Below are 22,523 nucleotides of genomic sequence, written 5' to 3'. Positions count from 1 at the left end.
AGCATTGACGTGACGCAGTCTATTTATAATTTGAAACAAATGTCTTGGGTTTCCTTGAATGTTTTCAGTACTCTGAGAGAAATAAGAAGATCTTTTAGTCTCAATTAATGCTCTGTAGTCACCCAGAAGATCCTTCCAAGCTAGATAAACATTCAAGCCAGTATTTTTCCACTTTTATTTCAACATGTTAATAAAAAAATTGTTTTGCTAAATGGAAATAGAAGATATGGTGTAAAAAGTCCACACATTGCATTTAAATGAATGCGCATTTTGATTGGTAATGACAGTCATACGTCAGTGTCTTGTAACGTCTGTCATTATTTTTCAAACTTCAAAACGTAAATATAGGTCGTAATAAGGTGCTTGAAAAACAACCTGTAGGGTGGTTTTATTTTTGGAGGACAGTCTCTTTTATTTACTATAATCGTGTCTATTTTATTTTATTTTTTATTCTTGGTTTGAATGGGTATGATGCTTCAGGGTTGAAGTGAGGACTCAGTACTGCAGAAGTGTTGGGCTTTTATTAGGTATAAAAATAAAAACACCCTATCCCATTTGGGAAAACAAGACCGTCAACTGGACAAGGCAACACTTGGCAAGGCAAACAGGATCAGGCAGGGCAGGACACGAGAGGTCCTGGATAAAGCACAGGACTGCAAACACAAGGAAAATCAATAGGGCAGCAAACAAGGCAGATACTGAGGGAGGACAGGTGGGGGAAAAGAACCAATAATCAGATAACAAGAAGGGCGGGGTCAAGATAATTCACATGAGGGCACATGACACAAAGAAACAAACATGACAAGCCATGTGATCACACCAAACACGAGCACATGGCCAGCGAAGGCACTCACAAGCCATGTGCTCAAACAAAACACGAGCCACTTGTTACAAAGAACACGACAACACAAGAGTGCCTGGCCAATGAAAACAAACCAGGTGCTCACAAAACACATGAGACAAGAGCGCACGGCGAGAGAATGAACACACAACCCGTGCGCTCACGCGAGAGACAAAACATGGAGCATGAATGTCATAAAACTGAAACCAAACTAGACATGAGTGCCGGGATCCAAACACCACGCTCTGAACAAGAAACAAGGCATGTGGACAAGCACACTTCAAACCGCACACTCGCACAAAGACGATACAGAGCTCTGAGAATAAACCAGACTGAAGTGACAGAACCCTGACAAATGTGCTTTAGGATGATGCTAGTCAAATAATATAATCTTCCATAACATCTCTGCCTTGATTTATTGCGTTTGTACTGCTACAATGTAATTTTGTTGCTTTATTGATCCTCACATGAAGATGAAATGATTGCATTTAACAAATGTATAACATGTCAGTGAAGGTGCAAGTGGGTATGTTATGGATGACATACAACACTGCACAAAGAAATGCAAAAGCAGTTTATGTTCCCAGTTTTGCCAATAAAAGTTGAGCCGTAAACCTCGGCTCAGGTGCTGATGATTTGTAATGCTGCATTAGTCTTGTCACTGTAGGGGTGAACTGGAAAGATCACAGATATGTTCTGAAAAGATGCAAACAAATCAAAGGCTTGTTAGGAGGTGATAATAGCTTCATCTGTGGGTGTGAATGTAATTCATAACATAACCTCACATATATGTTTACTTGGCTATCTAATAGACTTCTATTGTTTTAACACACAGCTAGTTATAAAGGCTAACCATAACTCAGTTCATAAATATTTTTGTCTAACCTTTAAATGTTTTGCCAATCATCATTACATATAAAGCATATTTTGTAAAGCATATTTTGTTACATTTTGGAGCTTGGAAGGGTTCAGTTTGAGCAGATGTTTTTATCATCGTCAGAGCTCATTTCCCAGTACATTCAGCATCTGACTTATATTCGCCATCTCAAACATATTCTCAAAACTATAATTTTCAACATCTTCAAATTCAATATTTTGATCACTGACACCTTCTTCACCAGATCCACCATCAAGTGACAGTGACACTAATATTTGATTGCGTTCAGTACTTGCCCTGCTGTAAATTGCAGAGCCATTTCAAGTTTTGCTGATGATATACTTCTTTTGTTTTCTGCCTGCAGTAACTAGGAGTGAAACGTCACTTCATCATTGAGTATCATACATTGCCACCTTGTGGAATTAATGTGAATTGCACTTATTCAGTCATCAAAGATTAAATTATTGTTGTGCAGAAAAAATATACTTATACTGTTACACACCTCGGGTCATTAGCAACCCTATACAATTTTTACAAGAAATGAATTGGAAAACAATTTTATATATATATTACTATTATATATACATAGTTTATAATGAATTGTTTAAGAAATACTAAGAAGGTTGATGCCTAACTTTAAAAAATGAGGAGGGAAGTGAATGATGTTTAAGGGTTAAACAAACAAAAAAAACCCACTTATTTACTTTTATCAGTTTTACAAATCATGACTTCCCTAAAAGGAGGTTTTGTCTGATTTAACTGACTTTTGGTTACAAATTCGCCCCAGAAGCCTACTGTGTCATATGTAATACACATTTCTTAGGCCTCTAAATGATCAATATAATAAAATACCTGTTGCACTCAATCTACTACATACCTTCTGTTGTCTGATCAATGGTTTATTCTTCTTTTTAAAAAAAAAAAAAAAAAAAGAGAGAAAGAAACAAAAGCCCTATTAGAATAATTCTGAAAAACGCCCCCCTACGCAGGTCATGCACGTGTTTTTTTGCAGTGGAACTTTTATATTGTTAGATATATTTTAAGATGAACACTGTCTGGACTGAAGCAACTTGTGATTGCTTATCACTCATTCCATATATCACTTTTTAGAAAAATCATATTAAAACGTGAATATCAAATTTGATACATCATGCTTTTGAGGAAGGTTTATTTGTACATCTCTGTCATTATGTATTGCATTGTATTATGTTTTTTCCCCCACAATACAGAGCTACAGATCATAAAACTAAGCATTTAAATGTCATCTTACTATGTTATTGGGTATATATTTACAACTTACAATCACAGAAAACTTTATGCATTTTTACATTTTCAAAAAAACATCACTTTGTATGATTTTGGTCTCCATGAAGATAAGCTGTTTTCCTTTTGGGGACCAAAAAATGTCCCCACAAGGACAACGATTTTGGGTAATGCCATCTTTTTGGCGACATCTTGTTCCCATAACAAACACACACACACACCCGAAATGTAAAACTGCAGACTGTAGTTTTATATGTAAGCACTTTGGACTCATAAAACATAAACATGTCAGTGGAACCTCCCTGTGTTTATCAGTCTGTAATCACTGAAAAGTATTTTTAAAGTTTCAGACATATAATAGAGGCCATTTAAATCATGTAAACTACTAATATATTTTGAATTATTTTCAGGGAGTTCATCCCTGGAGTGCTATAAATATTCTATAAAACATTCTGTTAGGTGAAAAATATGCTGCATGTTTAATTTCATCAGAGTCCCCTGGAATTTGGACAAGAAAGTTAAGTTTTGATGCATGGGAAAGCAGCTGCTGAAGTGTAGATGTGGAACACAAAAAGACTGCAGATGGAATTAAATGTGCAGGCAAATAACTGTAACATTTTTGTAAACACAAAGTGGGGTTATGCTGTGCCATACCCAGTTATAGCACTGTCACCCCTTTTCCATCCAAGCTGACCCCAAAAATGTTTTTATAAATGTCAAGATGTTTCTTGCACCATGCTTTTGTCGTAATCTGCCAGTCATAATTCACAGGTGATGCTGTCCATGTCATGCATGCATTTAATACAGTTCTCTCATGTTGCATTATTAATGGCTGTCCAATGTCAGGTTAACAGAAGTCATGAAATACAACATTAGCAGAAAAGATTTTCACACTGAGTGACAGACACATACTTAGAAGACATTTCTTAGTCCCACTTTATATTAAGTGTCTTTAAATACTATGTACTAACATTTAAATTAATATTTTGATATAGTGCACTTATTGTGTACATACATGTTTTTACATTGCACTTATATTTTAAAAAATACCTGCATGTAATTACAGCTGTAATTATTATCAGTAATTACACATATAATTAAAATGTTAATTTTTTTAATTTTCATTTAAGCTTTATTTGCATGACTGTGAAGAGTGTCACAACATTGCTAAAGCATTAATATGTGTGTGTGTGTGTGTGTATATATATATATATATATATATATATATATTATAATTATTACAAAACACAAATTTACATGTATATGTGATATCATATGTAGCATAGTAAATAAATAAATAAATAAATTCCTAGCCGTGTCTAACATTGCAAAGAGCTAATGTTTAGCAGCAACTGTGTTTTCATCTTTTCCAGTTATAAAAAGCATTTTCTCAGAATGAATGATGTGATCAGTGCTTCAAATTAGGGAAGAAAATTAGGTAAGAATGTGATATTTAGGACAGATGAGAAAGAATTTGCTGTAGATCACAGTGTCAAATTATCTGCTTTCTCTGTGTCTGGGTTAGTTTACAGTTTCCTCTCTCTAGTTGTAGTTTTCATTGATTGAAGGGCGAGTGTGTTTAGAGGATGAGATGCGTGTGAGGTTTCATTGGCGTGTTTCATTGAGGTTTCATTGGCGGGGAGAGCTTTATATTGGAGTCAGTATTGAGTTAGTATCAGACTAATGGAGGTGATATCCGAAATGAACTCATCTCTTCTGGATCGCCATGTTTAGTGCGGTTCAATTCAGCTGTGAAATTCTCTTACACCTTGAAGTGATAGTTCACCCAAAAATGAAAATTCTGTCATCATTTACTCACCCTCAAGTTATTCCAAACATGTACGAGTTTCCCTTTCGTGGGAACAGTCGACGCTGCGTGGTAACGCATTGGGAACCTTCTGCGTGATGTCGTCACTGAAGCACTCATGTATCTAACCAATCGCGTAGCGAGACGTCAGAGACGGGTGATGTCACGGACCAGGAAACTATAAAGCATACCCGGATGCAGAGCACGCTAGCTTCTGTGTCTTCAACAAAGTGCTCTATGTTATCTTGCCTGTCTTATTTGGTGTTGTTTGTTCTGTATCATTACAATATCTCTTCGTCTGAGGACAAGAGTTGCACAAACACACACACACATATATATATATATATATATATATATATATATATATATATATATATATATATATATATATATATATATATATATATAATAAGACAATTATAATGGCGGAGGAAAAACGTTTCAGGAAGTGTGTGCATCCCTGCCCCAGATACATTCCTGACGGGGACACACATGATATGTGCGTTTTTTGTCTGGGGGTTGAGCATGCCCAGGCAGCTCTCGAGGGAGCTGTCTGCGTGCATTGCGAGAGACTAACCCTCAGAGTGTTGAGATCTCGCCGAGCACTCTTCGAGGAGGGTGCCTCGGCGAGCGTTCCCCGCGGGTCGGGTCCTGCTGCTGCTGAGGCGCAGCGCCGGCTACTGTCGTGGGGTTCGCAGATGGAGCTGGCGGAGGGGGTTGAGACGGGCCCAGCCTTATCTCGCCCTTTACCCACCAGCCCCAGTGTCTCCTCTCAGGCGGCGGAAGCACGCGTTGCGGTTTCTTCCCCCCGGAGAGAGACACCGGCGCTTCACCTCTCTTCCTCCGAGGAGGTTGATGTGGTGAGCGTCGAGACTGGGGAAGAGGACCCGCCATCCTCTTCCCCAGCATATGAGGAGCTCCTGGAGGTAGTGACCAGGGCTGTGGCCAAGTTAAAGATTGATTGGCCAGCAGAGCGGGCAGAACCGAAACCAAAAAGTAAGCTAGATGAGCGCTTTCTGCCCGCTCGGTCGCTACCCCAGCGTCGGGGTTTGGCGAGGTGTCGAGGTCGTGGAAAAGGCCCGTGCAGCACCGCGTATTCAGCCCCCAAACGTCTGTATATAGCAATATAGTGGGGTTGAAACGGCACGGTTATGCGGCGATGCCCCGGGTTGAAGAGACGCTTGCGGGCTATCTCTCGCCCGAGTCGGCATCGTCACTAAAAGCCCCGACGTTGCCCACCAAGCCCTTAAGAACAACATCAAGCTTGGTGGGCAAAGCATACACGGCAGCAGGTCAGGCGGCGGCATGTCTACACACCATGTCGCTGCTTCAAGCATATCAAGCAGACCTGCTGGGGGAGATTGATGAGAGCGGGGAGGCCACTTATGATTGTATTCAAGAGATCAGGATGGCAACTGATCTCGCTCTCCGTGCCACCAAAGAGACGGCCAAAGAAATCGGCCGGTCTATGGCAGCCTTGGTGGCTACGGAGAGACATTTGTGGCTGAACCTCTCGGACATAAGGGAGCGAGACAAAGCTGCCCTTATGGACGCGCTGCTGTCCCCTGCGGGCCTCTTCGGCGACGCTGTAAATACAGTCGTCGAGAGGTTCCAGGAGGCATAAAAACAATCAGCGGCGTTCCAGAGGTTCATCCCCCGCCGCTCTATTCCCCCCGAGGCTGCTGAGCGGGAGCAGCCTCGGCCGTCCACGAGCTCCTCAGCGCACCACAGAGCGCAACAGAAAGTGAGCGTGGCCACTCGAGCTCCCCCACAAACAGCTTGGGGACCGGGTCGGTCCGCTCACAAGAAGCCTTTCAAGGGTAAAACGGACCTGCGGGCCGTTATCATCGCCAGGAAGGCTTCAAAGCGGTCCTGACATCTGTGGGTCAGGACCCGATGAGGGTGGTCCCCTCTGGAGGAAGCCGGGAAAAAATACATCTAATCCCCGCTCCCCTTCGGCACCCTCAGGGGGACAGTCCGTCAACCCTGCCACCCAGTGTGCGTCAGGGCACGGCGGTCCCCGCCGGTCCTTTGAGGAGGGCCGGCCACTTGATTCGGTTGTCTGCCGGCGCGCCGTGTCAGATCACCGAGCCAAGTGCTCAAAAAACACCAGAGACCAGTCTCGAGAGACTGGTTCCCTTAGTAGATTTTTTGGCAGAGTGGAAACTACTTCCAAATATATCAAATTGGGTGCTGCTCATGATAGAAAAGGGTTACAGAATACAGTTCGGGTCTCGCCCGCTCATATTCAATGGGGTCCTTCCCACAGTGGTGACCCCCGAGCAGTCTCTGGTGATGGAACAAGAGGTTATGACACTCTTGCAAAAAGGAGCTATAGAAAGGGTCCCTCCTCCCAGCAAGCTGTCAGGCTTCTACAGCCGTTACTTCATTGTTCCAAAGAAGGATGGAGGACTACGTCCTATCATAGATTTACGCGTGTTAAATCGCTCAATCCAGAAGCTCAAGTTCAAGATGCTTACACTCAAACAGATTATCCCACAGATCAGGTCCGAGGACTGGTTTGTGGCGATAGACCTGAAAGATGCATACTTTCATGTGTCCATCCATCCTTCTCACAGGAAGTTCCTCAGGTTTGCTTTCGGGGGCGAAGCTTTCCAGTACAAGGTTCTTCCGTTTGGCCTATCGTTATCACCCCGCACATTCACGAAGTGCGTGGATGCGGCTCTGGCCCCGCTAAGGCTTCAGGGCATCCGCGTGCTGAATTACATCGACGATTGGTTGATTCTAGCTCAGTCAGAGCAACTGGCAGTCCAGCATCGAGATGTTGTTCTGCGTCACATGGAGAGGCTTGGGCTGAGGCTCAACGCAAAAAAGAGTGTGCTAGTTCCGGTTCAAACTATCACTTATCTGGGGGTAGTTTGGGACTCCACCACGATGCGGGCACATCTGTCTCCCGCTCGGGTGAGTGCCATTCTTATGGCTATGAAAGGGGTGAAGTTAGGCCAGTCACTCACTGTAAAACAGTTCCAGAGGCTGTTGGGTCTGATGGCAGCTGCGTCCAACGTGATACCTTTTGGCCTCCTGCACATGAGACCCTTACAGTGGTGGCTCAGGACCAGGGGATTCTCCCCGAGGGGAAATCTTTTTCGCATGATCAAAGTCTCACGACGATACCTTCGTGCTCTGGTCATGTGGAAAGATCCCTGGTTTCTGTCCCAGGGACCCGTGCTGGGGACTTCTGGTCGTCGCGTAATGCTTACGACAGATGCTTCCCTCACGGGCTGGGGGGCGATCATGAGTGGCCGTCCAGCTCAGGGCTCATGGGAGGTCCATCAGCTCTCCTGGCACATAAATCGGCTGGAGATGATGGCGGTGTTTCAGGCATTAAAACACTTTCTCCCAGATCTGAGAGGCCATCATGTGTTGGTCCGCACGGACAACACTGCTGTGGTCGCCTATATAAATCATCAGGGGGGTTTGCGGTCTCGCCAACTTTATTATTTGGCCCGTCAGATCCTCCTGTGGGCCCAAGGGAAGCTGCTCTCCCTGAGAGCAGCTTACATCCCAGGGCGCCAAAATATGGGAGCAGACGCCCTGTCGAGGCAGGGCCCGAGGCCCGGGGAGTGGAGACTTCACCCAGAAGTGGTGGATCTCCTATGGAAAAATTTTGGTCGAGCGGAAGTCGACCTATTTGCTTCGGGAGAGTCAACCCAGTGTCCACTCTGGTACTCCCTCACCCATCCAGCACCTCTGGGGCTGGATGCCATGGTACAGACGTGGCCGAGGCGGCGTCTGTATGCATTTCCCCCGATCGCCTTGCTCCCGGGAGTTCTGGAGAAAGTACGCCGGGAGGGGGTCAGCCTAATATTGGTGGCTCCCTTTTGGCCAACCAGAATATGGTTCTCGGACCTAGTGTCCTTACTAGACGGCTCCCCAATGGAGCTTCCCCTCAGACAGGACCTCCTGTCACAAGCGGGCGGCCGGATAATACACCCCAGGCCCAGAATTATGGAAACTATGGGCCTGGCCTCTGAGGGGGCCAGGTTCGTAGATACTGGTCTCCCAGCCGAGGTTGTGGAGACCATATTAAACTCCAGAGCTCCCGCCACGAGGAAGCTTTATTTATACAAGTGGAATCTGTTCTCTGCCTGGTGCAGACGTATTAATGTGAACCCTGTCCACGCCTCTATTAGCCACGTGCTTACATTTCTCCAAGAAAAGTTCTCGGAGGGCCTATCCCCTTCAACATTAAAGGTTTACGTTGCGGCTATATCTGCCTTTCATATTCCCCTTGTAGGTGGCCTTTCGGTGGGTCGGGACCCCCTGGTCACTCGCTTCCTCCGTGGCACACTGAGGTTGAGGCCTCCAGTGCGCACAAGGGTTCCGGCCTGGGACCTGGCCGTGGTTTTACAAGGGTTGGCTGAGGCGCCCTTTGAACCACTAGAGGAGGTTCCTGAGAGGTTCCTCACTCTAAAGACTATTTTTCTACTTGCTATCACTTCTCTGAAAAGGATAGGAGATTTACAAGCACTGTCAGTTGCTCCCTCATACATTGAATTTGCACCAGGAATGGTGAAAGCATTCCTGCACCCTAGACCGGGCTATGTCCCTAAGGTCCCTACCCACGTTCCAGGTCCCATTGTGCTCCAGGCTTTCTGCCCTCCTCCCTTTAAATCTTTGGATCAGGAAAAACTAAATCTGCTCTGCCCTGTGAGGGCCTTGGATACTTACGTCCACAGAGCTGCCCTGTGGCGTAAGACTGATCAGCTTTTTGTCTGTTATGGGTCCCCTAAGAAAGGGGGCCCTGCATCTAAGCAGAGGATGAGCAAGTGGGTGGTCGAGGCCATCACACTTGCATATGATGCGGCTGGACAGCCTTCTCCTCTGAATGTCCGTGCCCATTCTACGCGGGGTATGGCGGCATCAAAAGCCTTAATGTCAGGTGTCTCCATCGGTGACATTTGTGACGCGGCTGGCTGGTCATGTCAGCACACGTTTGTAAGGTTTTATAACCTTGATGTCGGCTCCACTCCGGGGTCATCAGTTCTGCCAAGATAACCTGGCAAGTATTTGCCGCTACGGCACACTTGGGATAGCGTTCCCAATGCGTTACCACGCAGCGTCGACTGTTCCCACGAAAGGGAACGTCTCAGGTTACAGATGTAACCCTGGTTCCCTGAGTAGGGAACGAGACGCTGCGTCTCTTGCCGTACCCCCTGCATACTTGCGAGCATTTGTCTCAGACTTATCCAGAAGCTAGCGTGCTCTGCATCCGGGTATGCTTTATAGTTTCCTGGTCCGTGACGTCACCCGTCTCTGACGTCTCGCTACGCGATTGGTTAGATACATGAGTGCTTCAGTGACGACATCACGCAGAAGGTTCCCAATGCGTTACCACGCAGCGTCTCGTTCCCTACTCAGGGAACCAGGGTTACATCTGTAACCTGAGACGTTCTTTCATCTGTTGAACACAGTAAGAAACTCATACAGGTTTGGAACAACATTTTGGGTGAACTATCCCTTTAACCCAACCTTGAACCTGACTATACCATGAAACCTGTCCTTAACCTTAATCATATCCCACCTCAATAGCAGCAAAAGTGTTTTGATATACAACATGAATATAATAAGTACATTGTATTTAACGATTTGTGGTTACACATTATTTCGATAGTCTATGTGTCAACTAACTCACTAATTTAATCAATTTAAGACCTCTTGGATCTAGGGCAGTTCAGTGTTTGATGGCTTGACCCTGTGGCCTTCAAAATTTGATCCCATTCACTTACATTGTATGTGCCTCACTAACCAAGCAATTTGTTTCTAAAGATTATTATTATTATTAATTTGTATTATTGTGTAAAACAACATTGCTACAAATACTCTTGAATGAGCTTAAGTTGTTTATCTTTTTGAATAACGAGAACAAATACATGAAAATTTAATTTTCCATATGCAGTAGGTATATCAAAAAGCAGCATTAAAGTAAGAAATTGAATAATCAATATAAGTAATATAGGCCAATCGGATCACAAGTAAATAATGGAGTAACATCCCTGTTTACACCTTGTGTTTTAACACCAGGGGGGTATTCCAGAAAGCAGGTTATGTGACATACCTGGGTATGTTTAAGAGTAAGTAAGCGGATAACCTCAACTTTCGGTTCCAAAAATGGAGGTAACTTTTAGGGTATGTAAGTAACCATAGCAACCTGCTCTCTGAACATAACCTGCTCCGGAGCAGGTTATGTTCAAGGGTTAGTTAGTTTAAGAGGAATTCAGATGCGTGTTATATTATCAATATGGTTATATTAATGTATCTACATTTATTATATAGTTACAGTTATATACACAATGTTATATTATACAATATATAAATGTTTATTCAATTCTAATATATGAATTTATTTTATTGTCATCTCACACATGGATCTGCTTTTTATCCTTTATAACAGGACATTTTCTATGCTATGATTTCTATAATAAAATACATATTATATATGTGATATCTTATTAAATAATTAGCATCAAACAATATTAAGAATAAAAAATGATTGCATAACCACCCAATAGGTGGTGATGTGCACCAAGTAGGTTATGTAAATCGCCATTAAACAAAAGAAGAAGAATGAAGTAGAATGGCGCGCTTTTTCTTAGCGTCTGTTTCCATGGTGAATCATCGATTCGTCGCTCTGTTGAGAATGTCTTGTGTGTTAACCGGGAACTTACTCCCGGACGCATTTTTGGAACCAGCATACCTCGAGTAAGCAAGGTTTGGGTTAATCAACCGAGAGTTCAGGTTATATGTGAGAGTAAGTTAACCCTGCTTTCTGGAATACACCCCTGGCCTCTTTTATCCACTTTCGACCACTTCTGTCCTGATTTCTTTGAGGGGAGGGTCTATGTACAGGTAAATGTATGGGCTTTTTCAGATCTTTAGATCTAATGGATGAAATAAGCTCACGCAATTTACATATAAACACCACCAGAGACGACGGGAAAACACACGGAGAGCTGCATCTTTCGTTTAGTTTCAGCTGTGTGTTAGAAATCAGGAATGGTGAAAGAAGATTGCGCTTGTTACGTTTTTCAACTTCAAACCAAACTTACTGTAGGTCTTCAGCCGTTTCAAATGAATTTGACCACATGAGCATCTATGCTATGAAAGCAATCCAGTTGAATGTGTTTTTGACTACCTCTGGAAGTGGTTGAAAGTGAATCAACCCCATTTTAGACACCGTTTACACCTGTATTTAGCATCGTCCTCTTGTGATCGGATTGACAAAAATGCTTCTTAATACCAGGTGGAAATAGAGATACAAAGATGACTAGGATATTCAGAAGATATACTGTCCTTTTCTTGCAGTACATCCTTGTTAAAACATTCATTCGAAAATCTGGTAGTTGTCATGTCTGGTAGTTTTCATTTGTATATTATTGTGATAACATGCACATTTGTATGTGTGAGAGACCCGGTTAGAGAGCTGCATACAGTGTAATCTCAAATTGAGCTTATTTCTTGTCTTCACTCAAGCATACTGCGACCAAATCCTTTTGAGCAGAGTATCCTCCTAAGCGCTGATAAACATGATTAAACAGCTTTGAAGATTAGAACATGCTGTCCTGTTAGAAGAGAGGCCTGAGAAGTGATTTGGGAACATTAGGGAATTGATTGCATAACTCACCTCTTCCCACGTAAAGCAGAGACTGAAGAATTTCAGATCTAAAGCCAAGAAGAAGCTGAGAAACGGTCCTTGTGACAAAAGCGCTTTAAGGGAATATGTGATTCCACCTGTCTCTATCTTTTAATTAGAATTATCATAGTGTGATTGATGCTGTCCAGAATTATTATAATATTTCCTCTCCAGAATTATAATAATGACAATTACAGTTTCTCATCCTCAGTAGATGACATTATATATTATCATGACACCCACCTGGTTTCCGTTTTCTGATCAGTCTCTCTAATTATAACTATAATGGACAGGGTATCAGTTTTTTTTTGTGATTAATTCTCTCATTAAGAATGAAAGAATGTTCCCATCACAATCAGATTCTCTGTCCAGTTTCCTGTAAATGTTGAAGATTTCAGATTCATTGGCCTCTATGGTTGGATAGCAAAAACGAATAGCAAAGTGAAGTAAACATAAAACTATATGCACTAAAAAAAAAAAAAAAAATTGCAACTTGTGGCCATGTCCATTCTTACATTAAATATAAAGTGCTTAGTATGTATTTGTATATTGAGTACTTCTCAATCAAAAAAAATATTTTGGTCTGAATTTAAGTTTATGTAATTGAATTACATTAAAATTTTCCATCCATTTGGATTACAAAGTGTTAACATAAACTAATTATCGTAATCTGATTCATATTTGTCAGTCATACATAAATGAAATACGTAGATGACACCATTGTCTAAACAATCCCCATTCACACGGATATTCTGCTGCCAGGCCATTAGATGGCGATGATACACAATAGACTGAACATGTAATACACATGTGCATGACATCATCGTTTCCACAGATTCACGTTTTTATTGTTTACACGGAGACCGTTTTCAAAAACGTGCACTTTGAAACCTGTTTTCAAAAGCTTGCATTTTCAGGCATCCAAGACACTGCTGCTGTTTAAATGAACAGCCAAAATGCATTAAAAATTTTACGTTTTTAGTTGAAAACAGTGTTGACCTTAGTGTTCACGTGTGTGCGCGCACTGTTAGGGTTAAAGTACCATTGAAGCAGTGTCGAAGTTAATGAGATAATTAAGTGATGATTGAACCTTAATGATGAACACCTGCTGTTAACAAGCATAATCAATGAAGGAAAGAGAAACACAAGAACTACAACTGACTTCAGTCACAGATGATAGATGAAATCAACTGAAGATAAAAGACATTTAATCTCTCATGATTTGATTAAACAACTCTATAAACTCTACAAACATTACCAGCTTCACTCGTTTGAATTTCTAATTTTCTACTAAAGACTAACATCATAGTGATAACTAGTATTGAGTGATCTTGTTGGAGCCTGACAGATCAAATATAATTGCCACTAGATTTCGTGACATTTATGGGATTAATGTTTTAGTGGATCATTAGAATGTCATATGTGCTTCTATAGAGACTGCAGTCTGATTAAGGGTTTTCAATTGCTAACAAGCATCGGTCAATACTGAAGCCACATTTTCAAAATTCTTCACACATTTAGCGAAAAAGAAGTCTTTGTAGACTGTGAATCATTTTTTATTGCTTTCACACAAAATGCATTCAGTGACCTTATTTTCCAAACTCCATGAACACTTTTGTCATTCATACTTCAACAAAACACTGGATAATTGCAGCACATTTTTCGAATACTACTGCATTCAACAGCGTTTTCTTTCCCAGAATCTCGGGTCCTAGGCAGGAAAACACCCTGGACAGATGGCCAGTCTATGAAAGGGATGACACACACACGTACAGGCAAACTTACAGTCTCCAATACACCCGTCGAAAAGACATTATTTTTCACATATATGACATTGTTGCTGCTCCTCTCTTCCCAGTCTGTCAGTTACGCTCCTTTCGAAAAGCTTAATGTGCTCTGATTGGTCAGCTGGATCTGCGTGTTGTGATTGGTCAACAGGTGTTTTAGAAATGTCACGCTCCTTACCATAACTGCAAGTTTCAACACACTACTAACACAACTCAACCAGGCCTCATCCTCTTTGTCGTGTATGCCTTGGGCGGGAAATAATTAAATCAGAAAATGTGACACGTATGTTAAATATGATGTGTACATTCCTGGAGGAAAACTCAAGGCATTTGGGGAGTTCAGAAATGAACTTAGAAAAACTCCTGCTGGAGTGGACTTTGTTCTTTACAACTTTGCAGATCTTTTTCATGCTCAAACAGCAACATTACACACAAGATAAAAAAGCAAATAGGTCCTCTTTAACGTTCTTCAGAATGTAAGCTGCAGTGTCTAACAGTGTTGGGAATATGAAAATTAGCATGTAATCCTCTTCTGTGTGTTTCTGGAGTGCAAATATGTTCAGCTCTACTCTTGTGTGCCGTTTCTTGTATACACAGTGACAAATACGGCAGCTTAAGATTCCATCAACAGACTCAAAGATCTTTATTAACACAGGCTTAGAGAGAAAACAAAGAAACAGTGAATGTGCTCTTCATATTCTGGTGAATATCTGGTGAATTCATGTCCATACTGAATTTTCATATCTGAATGTTGGAAAATAATCTGTTTTGGTGTGATATGAACAAACTTATTTGCATACAGACATTTGAAAGGGATGTCTCATCACCCTGTCTGAAAAATCCCACACTTGCCCTTTGAAGAACATCAGTGAATGAAGGTTGCTTAAAGGCATTTTCATTAATATGTAACAGCAACAAAATGGCACTGTAGTATTTTTCCCACTTTATGCTCTTGAAATAGCCATTTCAAAAAACAGAGTGGGCTATTTACCTGGAAGTCATTTCTAATTTTTTGTTTCTTAAATCATAACATCACTTTGACATTAAGTGCTTTTCTTGAAATCCAACGTGAATAGAAAGGCAGATTGTATGTTTATTCCCTGTAATTATGTTCTGGTTCTTAACATGTCATCACTCTCAAATTGACAATTTCTTTTTTTTCAGGCAATGTGTATTATCTGAAATATTTGTTTTTATCGTATTGATTTTTATGATGTACATCAATGCAGATAAAAAGGCATTCAACCTGAATTACTTGTACTATCAGACTGGTGCTAATTTTATTATCCTTTGAAAGTTCAGGAGGGTTTTCACTTTAGGGTGTTCAGGGGTTTTAGGGGATATTAAATAAAAAAAGAAAAAAGAAAAAAAGAAAGGAAGGGAAAGTAGTAACATGTTCTATATTGATTTTATTGTTTCATTTTGCTTTCTAGTTTTTAACATTAAAATATAAAGAAAACATTAAGAAATAAAAAACAGATTGTAAAAAATATTATGCATTTGTAAACATTCATCTCTACGGAAGAGGATTAGGGCCAAGCAATAATAAAAAAATAAAACCATTATTAGATTAAAGTTAAAATGATAAAATGTTGATAATAAACTCATTAAATGATGAGAAAAAAGTTGTTAAATTACGAGAACAAATTCGTTAAAGTATGAGAAAAATGTCGTTAAATTTTGAGGAAAAAAGTCGAGATAAAATGTTGAGAAAAAAGGCGTTAAATTTCGAGAAAAAAGTGAAGATAAAATGTTGAGAAAAAAGTTGTTAAATTACGAGAACAAATTCGTTAAATTACGAATTTGTTCTCATAATTTAACGACTTTTTTCTCGTAATTTAATGACTTTATTCTCATAATTTAATGACTTTATTCTCATAATTTTATCTAGACTTTTTTCTCGTAATTGAACAAATTTTTTCTCATAATTTAACAAGTTTATTCTCAACATTTTATCTTGACTTTTTTCTTGAAATTTAACAACTTCAATCTCGAGATGGTTTTAACAAGTTTGTTCTCGTAATTTAATGACTTTATTCTCAACATTTTATCTCGACTTTTTTCTTGAAATAATACATTTTTCTCATAATTTAATGAATTTGTTCTCGTAATTTAACAACTTTTTTTCTCGTAATTTAACGAGTTTATTCTCAACATTTTATCTTGACTTTTTTCTCGAAATTTAACAACTTCAATCTCGAGATGGTTTTATTTTTTTATTATTGCTTGGCCCTAATCGTCTTCCGTACATCTCTCCTTCCTTGATCTGTAAAAACATTGAAAAATAGTCTTTTGTTCTATGAAGTTTCTATCAGAATACTTTTCCAAGTACTAGTAGAGTAACACATTACTTTTAAATTGACAATAAAATATCTGAGTATCTTTGTTTTCCCATTTATTGACTGACAGCTTTCCTGTTCCCATTTTGAGAGAAATCGGAAGCAAGTTGCAGAGGCGTTGTTTGCGCTGTCTAAACATGATGGTTATTGTAGTAATATGAACATGCATTTACTCATCTCACTTGCATAAAACAGATTTCGTATTCCTAAAAAAGAATAAAAACAGTGAAATGCAAACTCAGAATATTACGCAAACATGCAATAATCAAGTATTGTAAATTACACGGATATACTTTGTGTTTAACCCTTACATGCATAAATGTTTTGCCAATCATTATTACATATTTGGGTCTTTAGCGACTCGGATCTACAGTATATCTAACATGGATGGATCTCTACCTGTCGCAAAAATATAAAACTCTCCTAATATTAGAGTAACAATTAGAAGAATAAAATAAACCATATTTTGTTACCTTTTGGAGCTTGGAAATGTTCAGTTTGAGCAGATGTTTTATACCATCATCACTGTCCTCGTCAGAGCTCATTCAGCATCTTCAGCATATTCATGATCTCAAACATTCTTAAAACTATCAATCAAAACAATCTTCAAAATCAATATTTTGATCACTGGCAGCTTCTTCACCAGATCCAACATCAGTACTTGCTCTGCAGTAAATCTCTGAGCCATTTTTAAGTTTTTCAGATGATATACTTCCTTCCTATTCTTTTGTTTTCTGCCTGCAGTAACTCTGAGTGAAACGTCACTTCATCAATGTGTATCGAACATTGCTACCTTGTGAATTGCACTTATTCAGTCTTCCAAAATTCAATTATTAATGTGCAGGAAAAATATACTTACACTGTTACACCTCTTAGGTCGTTAGTGGCCCTATACAATTTAAAAAATAAATACATTAAATAAATTGGAAAACATTTATTTTTATCATTTTATACCTTTTTTTCTTGTTACATTGTTTATGATGAATTGATTGAGGAATACTAAGAAGGATGATGTCTAACTTTAAAAAATGAATGAGGAGGAGGGAAGTAAATAATGTCCGGGGTCACTAAAATCCCGATGTATGCGTTTAAGGGTTAATATCATTTTATTAACAAATGTCTTTACTGCTGATCCAATTCAAAGCAAAAATGACTTTAGATAAACATCACATTTGTGTTTCTTCTTTTTTTTAATTTCTGAAGTAAGAGTGTTGAACTTTCTTCTCCTGCCCTATTCTTCTGCAATCCAGAATGGCAGCACAGCTGTGAGGTTTGTTTGAGCTGTGCTCTCTAATGTTCACAGAAGTGAATTTGCTTATTCGTTTCACTTTTGGTCTGAAAGGGCCTTTACACTTGCAAAAAATATAACTTGTGTTGCTGTTGTTGTTGTTGTTGTTAATAAAAAAACAAGCCCAGCCCAGGTGAGAAAAAGTAACACAAAAGTAATTCAATATATTATGCATGTAGTTACTTTTTTAGGCAGTATGGCAATATTGCAATGCATTGCTTTTAAAAATAAGTTTCCCCAACACTTCTCGTCACTGTAATTTGTAAGGAATTATCTCTAAAAAATATTTATTGATCATAGAAAGGGGGTCCCTCATGAGGGAGCCATCATATTTGGAAATTTTGGCATCTAAATGTTTGCAAATCCTTAAATGTCATTATAATGATTATTATTGCATGCACTTGATAATATATAGTCAATGCTAAATAATAACAGATATACTTTGTCTGAATAATTCCTCTTTTCATTTTTTTTAACAGGGATTGTATCATTGATCTCTCTGGCAATCCTTTCGTATGATCGTTACAGCACTTTAACTGTTTACAACAAGAGAGCCCCAGACTACAGCAAGCCCTTGTTGGCTGTCGGGGGCTCCTGGCTCTACTCACTGTTCTGGACGGTTCCCCCCCTGCTGGGCTGGAGTAGCTATGGACTGGAAGGGGCAGGAACCAGCTGTTCAGTCACATGGACCGCCAACACTCCTCAGTCACATTCCTATATCATCTGCCTGTTCATTTTCTGTTTGTTAATCCCTGTGCTGGTCATGGTGTACTGTTACAGCCGGCTCCTCTGTGCTGTCAAACAGGTAAATTCCATCACAATATTTCAATTCAGAGTTAATGGTACACTTTAATTATGCGTGTAATATTTCTACACAACAGGGTTTAAATAAGTCAGATTTAGTGCCTGCAGTGCAGTTTCCAATCCTCTCTGGAACTAAATGTCTCTCTGACTCAAGCTCAAACTAGGTCAGTATCTCAGACTCCAGATAAAGTTTAAACCGCCTCAAATTATGTTTGATATCTGATGTGATATCTGGAATCCACAGTCTCTATTATGCTAAGTAGAAGCACAGCCTTGCAAAGTATACTTCATTTGACGTACACAGGCGTTTGATGCATGTGCATTTTTGAACAATCTTTCGCCACAATTTACAACCCATATGCATATGCTAGAGTTGTACAATGAGGGTACTTTCTAACCTCTTTGCACAGTCTCTCGTCTATGTAGGCCTCCATTGTCGCTGTAGATTGCATGCGTTCCAGTGTCATGAGAAATCGAGTTTTTTCTTCGACTATCTTGTGAATCGACACCCTCCCAGGGCACAGTTGCCATCTTGTGGATAAACTAATTACTGCAATAAATAAATAAATGCACATGTGTGACCTGCGCATACTTTAATTGAGGAGTTCAATTTTTATTAGTGTGGAGAACATTTTAATAATCTAAAGAAACCTTGTACATCACGAAGAACCTTTTGTGTAATGGAAAGGTTCATTGGATGTTAAAGGATTAGACGACTTTTAAATAAAATTTTCCTGATAATTTACTCACCCCCATATCATCCAAGATGTTCATGTCTTTCTTTCTTCAGTCGAAAAGAAATGAAGGTTTTTGATGAAAACATTCCAGGATTATTCTCTTTATAATGGACTTCAATGGCCTCCAAATGGTTGAAGGTCAAAATTACAGTTTCAGTGCAGCTTCAAAGAGCTTTAAACGATACCAGACAAGGAATAAGAGTCTTATCTAGAGAAACCATTGGTCATTTTTGCAAAAAAATACAATTGCCAAAGATACAAAAATTCAATTTACGGAATGAACGCGGCACCAGTTTCGTTTTTTCGGTAAGTAGAATAGGGAAGCGTAGGACATACGGTGTAAGCTTTTTGAAAAATGCGAAAAGTGGAAGCACGTACAAGGCGATAATATGTGTTTATAAAGCATATACAGTTGTATTTTTTCCGAAAATGACAGATGGTTTCGCTAAATAAGACCCTTATTCCTCGTCTGGGATCGTTTAAAGCTCTTTGAAGCTGCACTGAAACTGTAATTTGGACCTTCAACAGTGGAGTTCATTGAAGTCCACTATAAGGAGAATAATCCTGGAATGTTTTCATCATTCTTTTCGACTGAAAAAAGAAAGACATGAACATCTTGGATGACATGGGGGTGAGTAAATTATCAGGAAAATTTTTATTTAATAAGTGAACTAATCCTTTAAATGTTCTTCATGGAACCATCGATGCCAATAAAGAACCTTTATTTTTAAGAATGTACTGTTCTAGATTCTAGCTTTTAAAGTGAAGAGCATTGAGCATTTACATAATAGAGAAAAACCTATACCAATTTGTTAAATAGGGTGCATCTGTTCCACATACACTTCATAAATATGTAAAATTGCTGTTATTTCAGGACATCTTTATGAATATCAATAAATTATGTTCTTGACCCTAATGAGTCAGCGGTTCCTCTAAACCAGATTGTAGGTTCATTCTATAGTGGATCAGAAATCCTTTCATGAGGGATTTGTATATACTGAAGACTAATTCTGAATCATCTGCTGGTTCAAACAAAAAATACAATCTAATTTACATGTTTTTCCTCAGGTAGGGCGTATCAGGAAGACAGCAGCAAGGCGGAGAGAGTACCACATTTTATTTATGGTCATCACTACAGTGGTGTGCTACCTTTTGTGCTGGATGCCTTATGGGGTTGTTGCAATGATGGCCACCTTTGGACGTCCCGGGATCATCACACCCATTGCTAGCGTGGTGCCGTCCCTCCTTGCCAAAAGCAGCACGGTCATCAACCCTCTTATTTACATCCTTATGAACAAACAGGTTAGACATTTCCAACTTTTTAATTAGCACTGAATAATGGGATATGATATACACTGAGAAATACATAACCACATGTGTGTATCAGTTAACATTTCTTCCACAACATACATTGTTTTTATTGTCTTTACTCAGTGTAAACCTACAAATTACCGGCCTATAGAAGGAACAATGTCAAGTACTGAATTGATTGTCAGAAATGATAAATAATACTATACCCCACTGAAAAGTTCTTTAGACAGTAACAGCAGATACGTTTTGGTGCAGCTTAAAACAACACTTTCTGAGAAAATATATTACAGGTTTTTGAAATGCATGTACCCACTTTTTACTAACAACTAGATTAAAAAGATAATAGAAATTATATGCACAAAGGTCAGTTCAGCTTCTCAGAGAGGTCTGTCAGTAGCAGTGCACATTCAAAAAATTGATTTAGATTATGAAAAGAATAATTTATAAAACACATTTAAAAATTACATTGATCAATTATCTACAGTTAAAATCTAATTATCGTGGCTCTATAGTAAAATAACAGCTTAAAGTGTCATCTAACTGAAGAGAAGTGCAAACGATTTAATTGAAATTTATGAGTACAGCACAGACAGACAGAAAGGAGAAATCTCTTTCCATCTTGACTCATTTCATACTGTAGCTTACCACATTAAACAGTCAAATAAAAAAAGTTAATCATTCTTTACAAAATGCGAACAGCTTTAAATGACATTTGGGAAATTTAAAACTTCCTCAATCCTCTTTTCATACTTTTTTCTTTGTTATAATTAGAACGCAAACTAGAATTTGATTCCACTCAGGAAATGGTGTAAGTGGATCATCATATTTACAATCTTATGTGTGTTCATTTCAGTGGCTTTTTGTCCTGCATCACAGACAATTTACAGTAATCTGTGAATTGAGGTCAGTTCTGACTGTTGCCAGTGTTAGATTTAATGTCTTTTAGCATAAGGGCTTTATGAGATGATGCCTCCCTTCAAGACTTCCGTGAAAGTGCTGTTAATTATTCTCCTCAGTACAATGTCTTGTCTCAGACTGTTACAAGAACTATAGGTAAAACCCTTATTCGATGACAAAAGTCTGTGTTAGTTTAAGTCAGATGGGGTTGTACTGTCTTGAAGACCTGTACAACTTCATATGTTAGAGTCTTTAAATTACAGCGGACAGTTGATCTTACTGAATCCTGGCAGTGTGACCTTTCCTTTTTTCTTGAGGTCCTCCTCAGAAGCTGTGCTCATGCGCTTGACAAGCAGTTTCTCATAAAGCAGAGGGTGGTATGCCCCAAATGTGCAGGCTGCGTCGTAATACGTCTCATGGTAGTGGCACAGATCAGTTTGTCTGATAGAAGGAATGTACTCGTACACATGGACCTCCTCACAAAGGTTCATCATCAGGACTATACCTGTCACACACAAAATTGATATATTCAGTAATAATAATTGTATCGAGTAGGCCACATGAGTCTAACCGACATAATCTCATTGCAGTCTGTAACTATGCATTTGAACATAGACATCATTTGAAGCAAATTAAGGTCAAAATGAAATTTGCTTGCCAAAGTGAACTTTCCAGGAAAGTTTGCTTCAGATGGTAAACACTTTTGAACTAGCATTGGTCCATGGCGATTACATAATAGGTAGGTTTAATCTTCACCGTTTCATTCATTTTGTTCAATTCATTGAGGTCAGATGCAAATAAAACATGAACACACTGGCGAGCTGCTTTATAGTAGAAACAGAAGTTGTAATTCTAATTAAAAGTGACACTTTAATTTTGTAAAACTGCTTGCTTTACAGCAATCTTTTGTATAAAATG

The 22,523-nt window shown here is 39.4% G+C and overlaps 2 protein-coding genes across 5 annotated transcripts in view; one reads left to right on the top strand and one right to left on the bottom strand.

Moving 5' to 3' along the window:
- tmtops2a (teleost multiple tissue opsin 2a) overlaps positions 1-22,523 on the top strand; it is a 37,082-nt gene that overhangs the window by 5,233 nt on the left and 9,326 nt on the right. The window contains exons 2-3 of the mRNA XM_067374151.1: positions 18,336-18,661; positions 20,466-20,699. Of these exons, the coding sequence (XP_067230252.1) occupies positions 18,336-18,661; positions 20,466-20,699 (560 nt within the window). The remainder of the gene's footprint in view (positions 1-18,335; positions 18,662-20,465; positions 20,700-22,523) is intronic.
- The window catches only part of st6gal2b (ST6 beta-galactosamide alpha-2,6-sialyltranferase 2b), a 49,226-nt gene continuing 47,439 nt past the window's right edge, over positions 20,737-22,523 (bottom strand). For all 4 annotated transcript variants that reach the window (XM_067374144.1, XM_067374146.1, XM_067374145.1 and 1 more), the window contains one exon: positions 20,737-22,110. In XM_067374144.1, the coding sequence (XP_067230245.1) occupies positions 21,863-22,110 (248 nt within the window). In that variant the 3' untranslated portion in view covers positions 20,737-21,862. The remainder of the gene's footprint in view (positions 22,111-22,523) is intronic.

This window comes from Chanodichthys erythropterus, chromosome 21 (assembly GCF_024489055.1).
Source record: "Chanodichthys erythropterus isolate Z2021 chromosome 21, ASM2448905v1, whole genome shotgun sequence".
Taxonomy (NCBI): domain Eukaryota; kingdom Metazoa; phylum Chordata; class Actinopteri; order Cypriniformes; family Xenocyprididae; genus Chanodichthys; species Chanodichthys erythropterus.
Note: the sequence above shows the minus strand (reverse complement) of the source record. Positions and strands in the feature narration are given on the sequence as shown.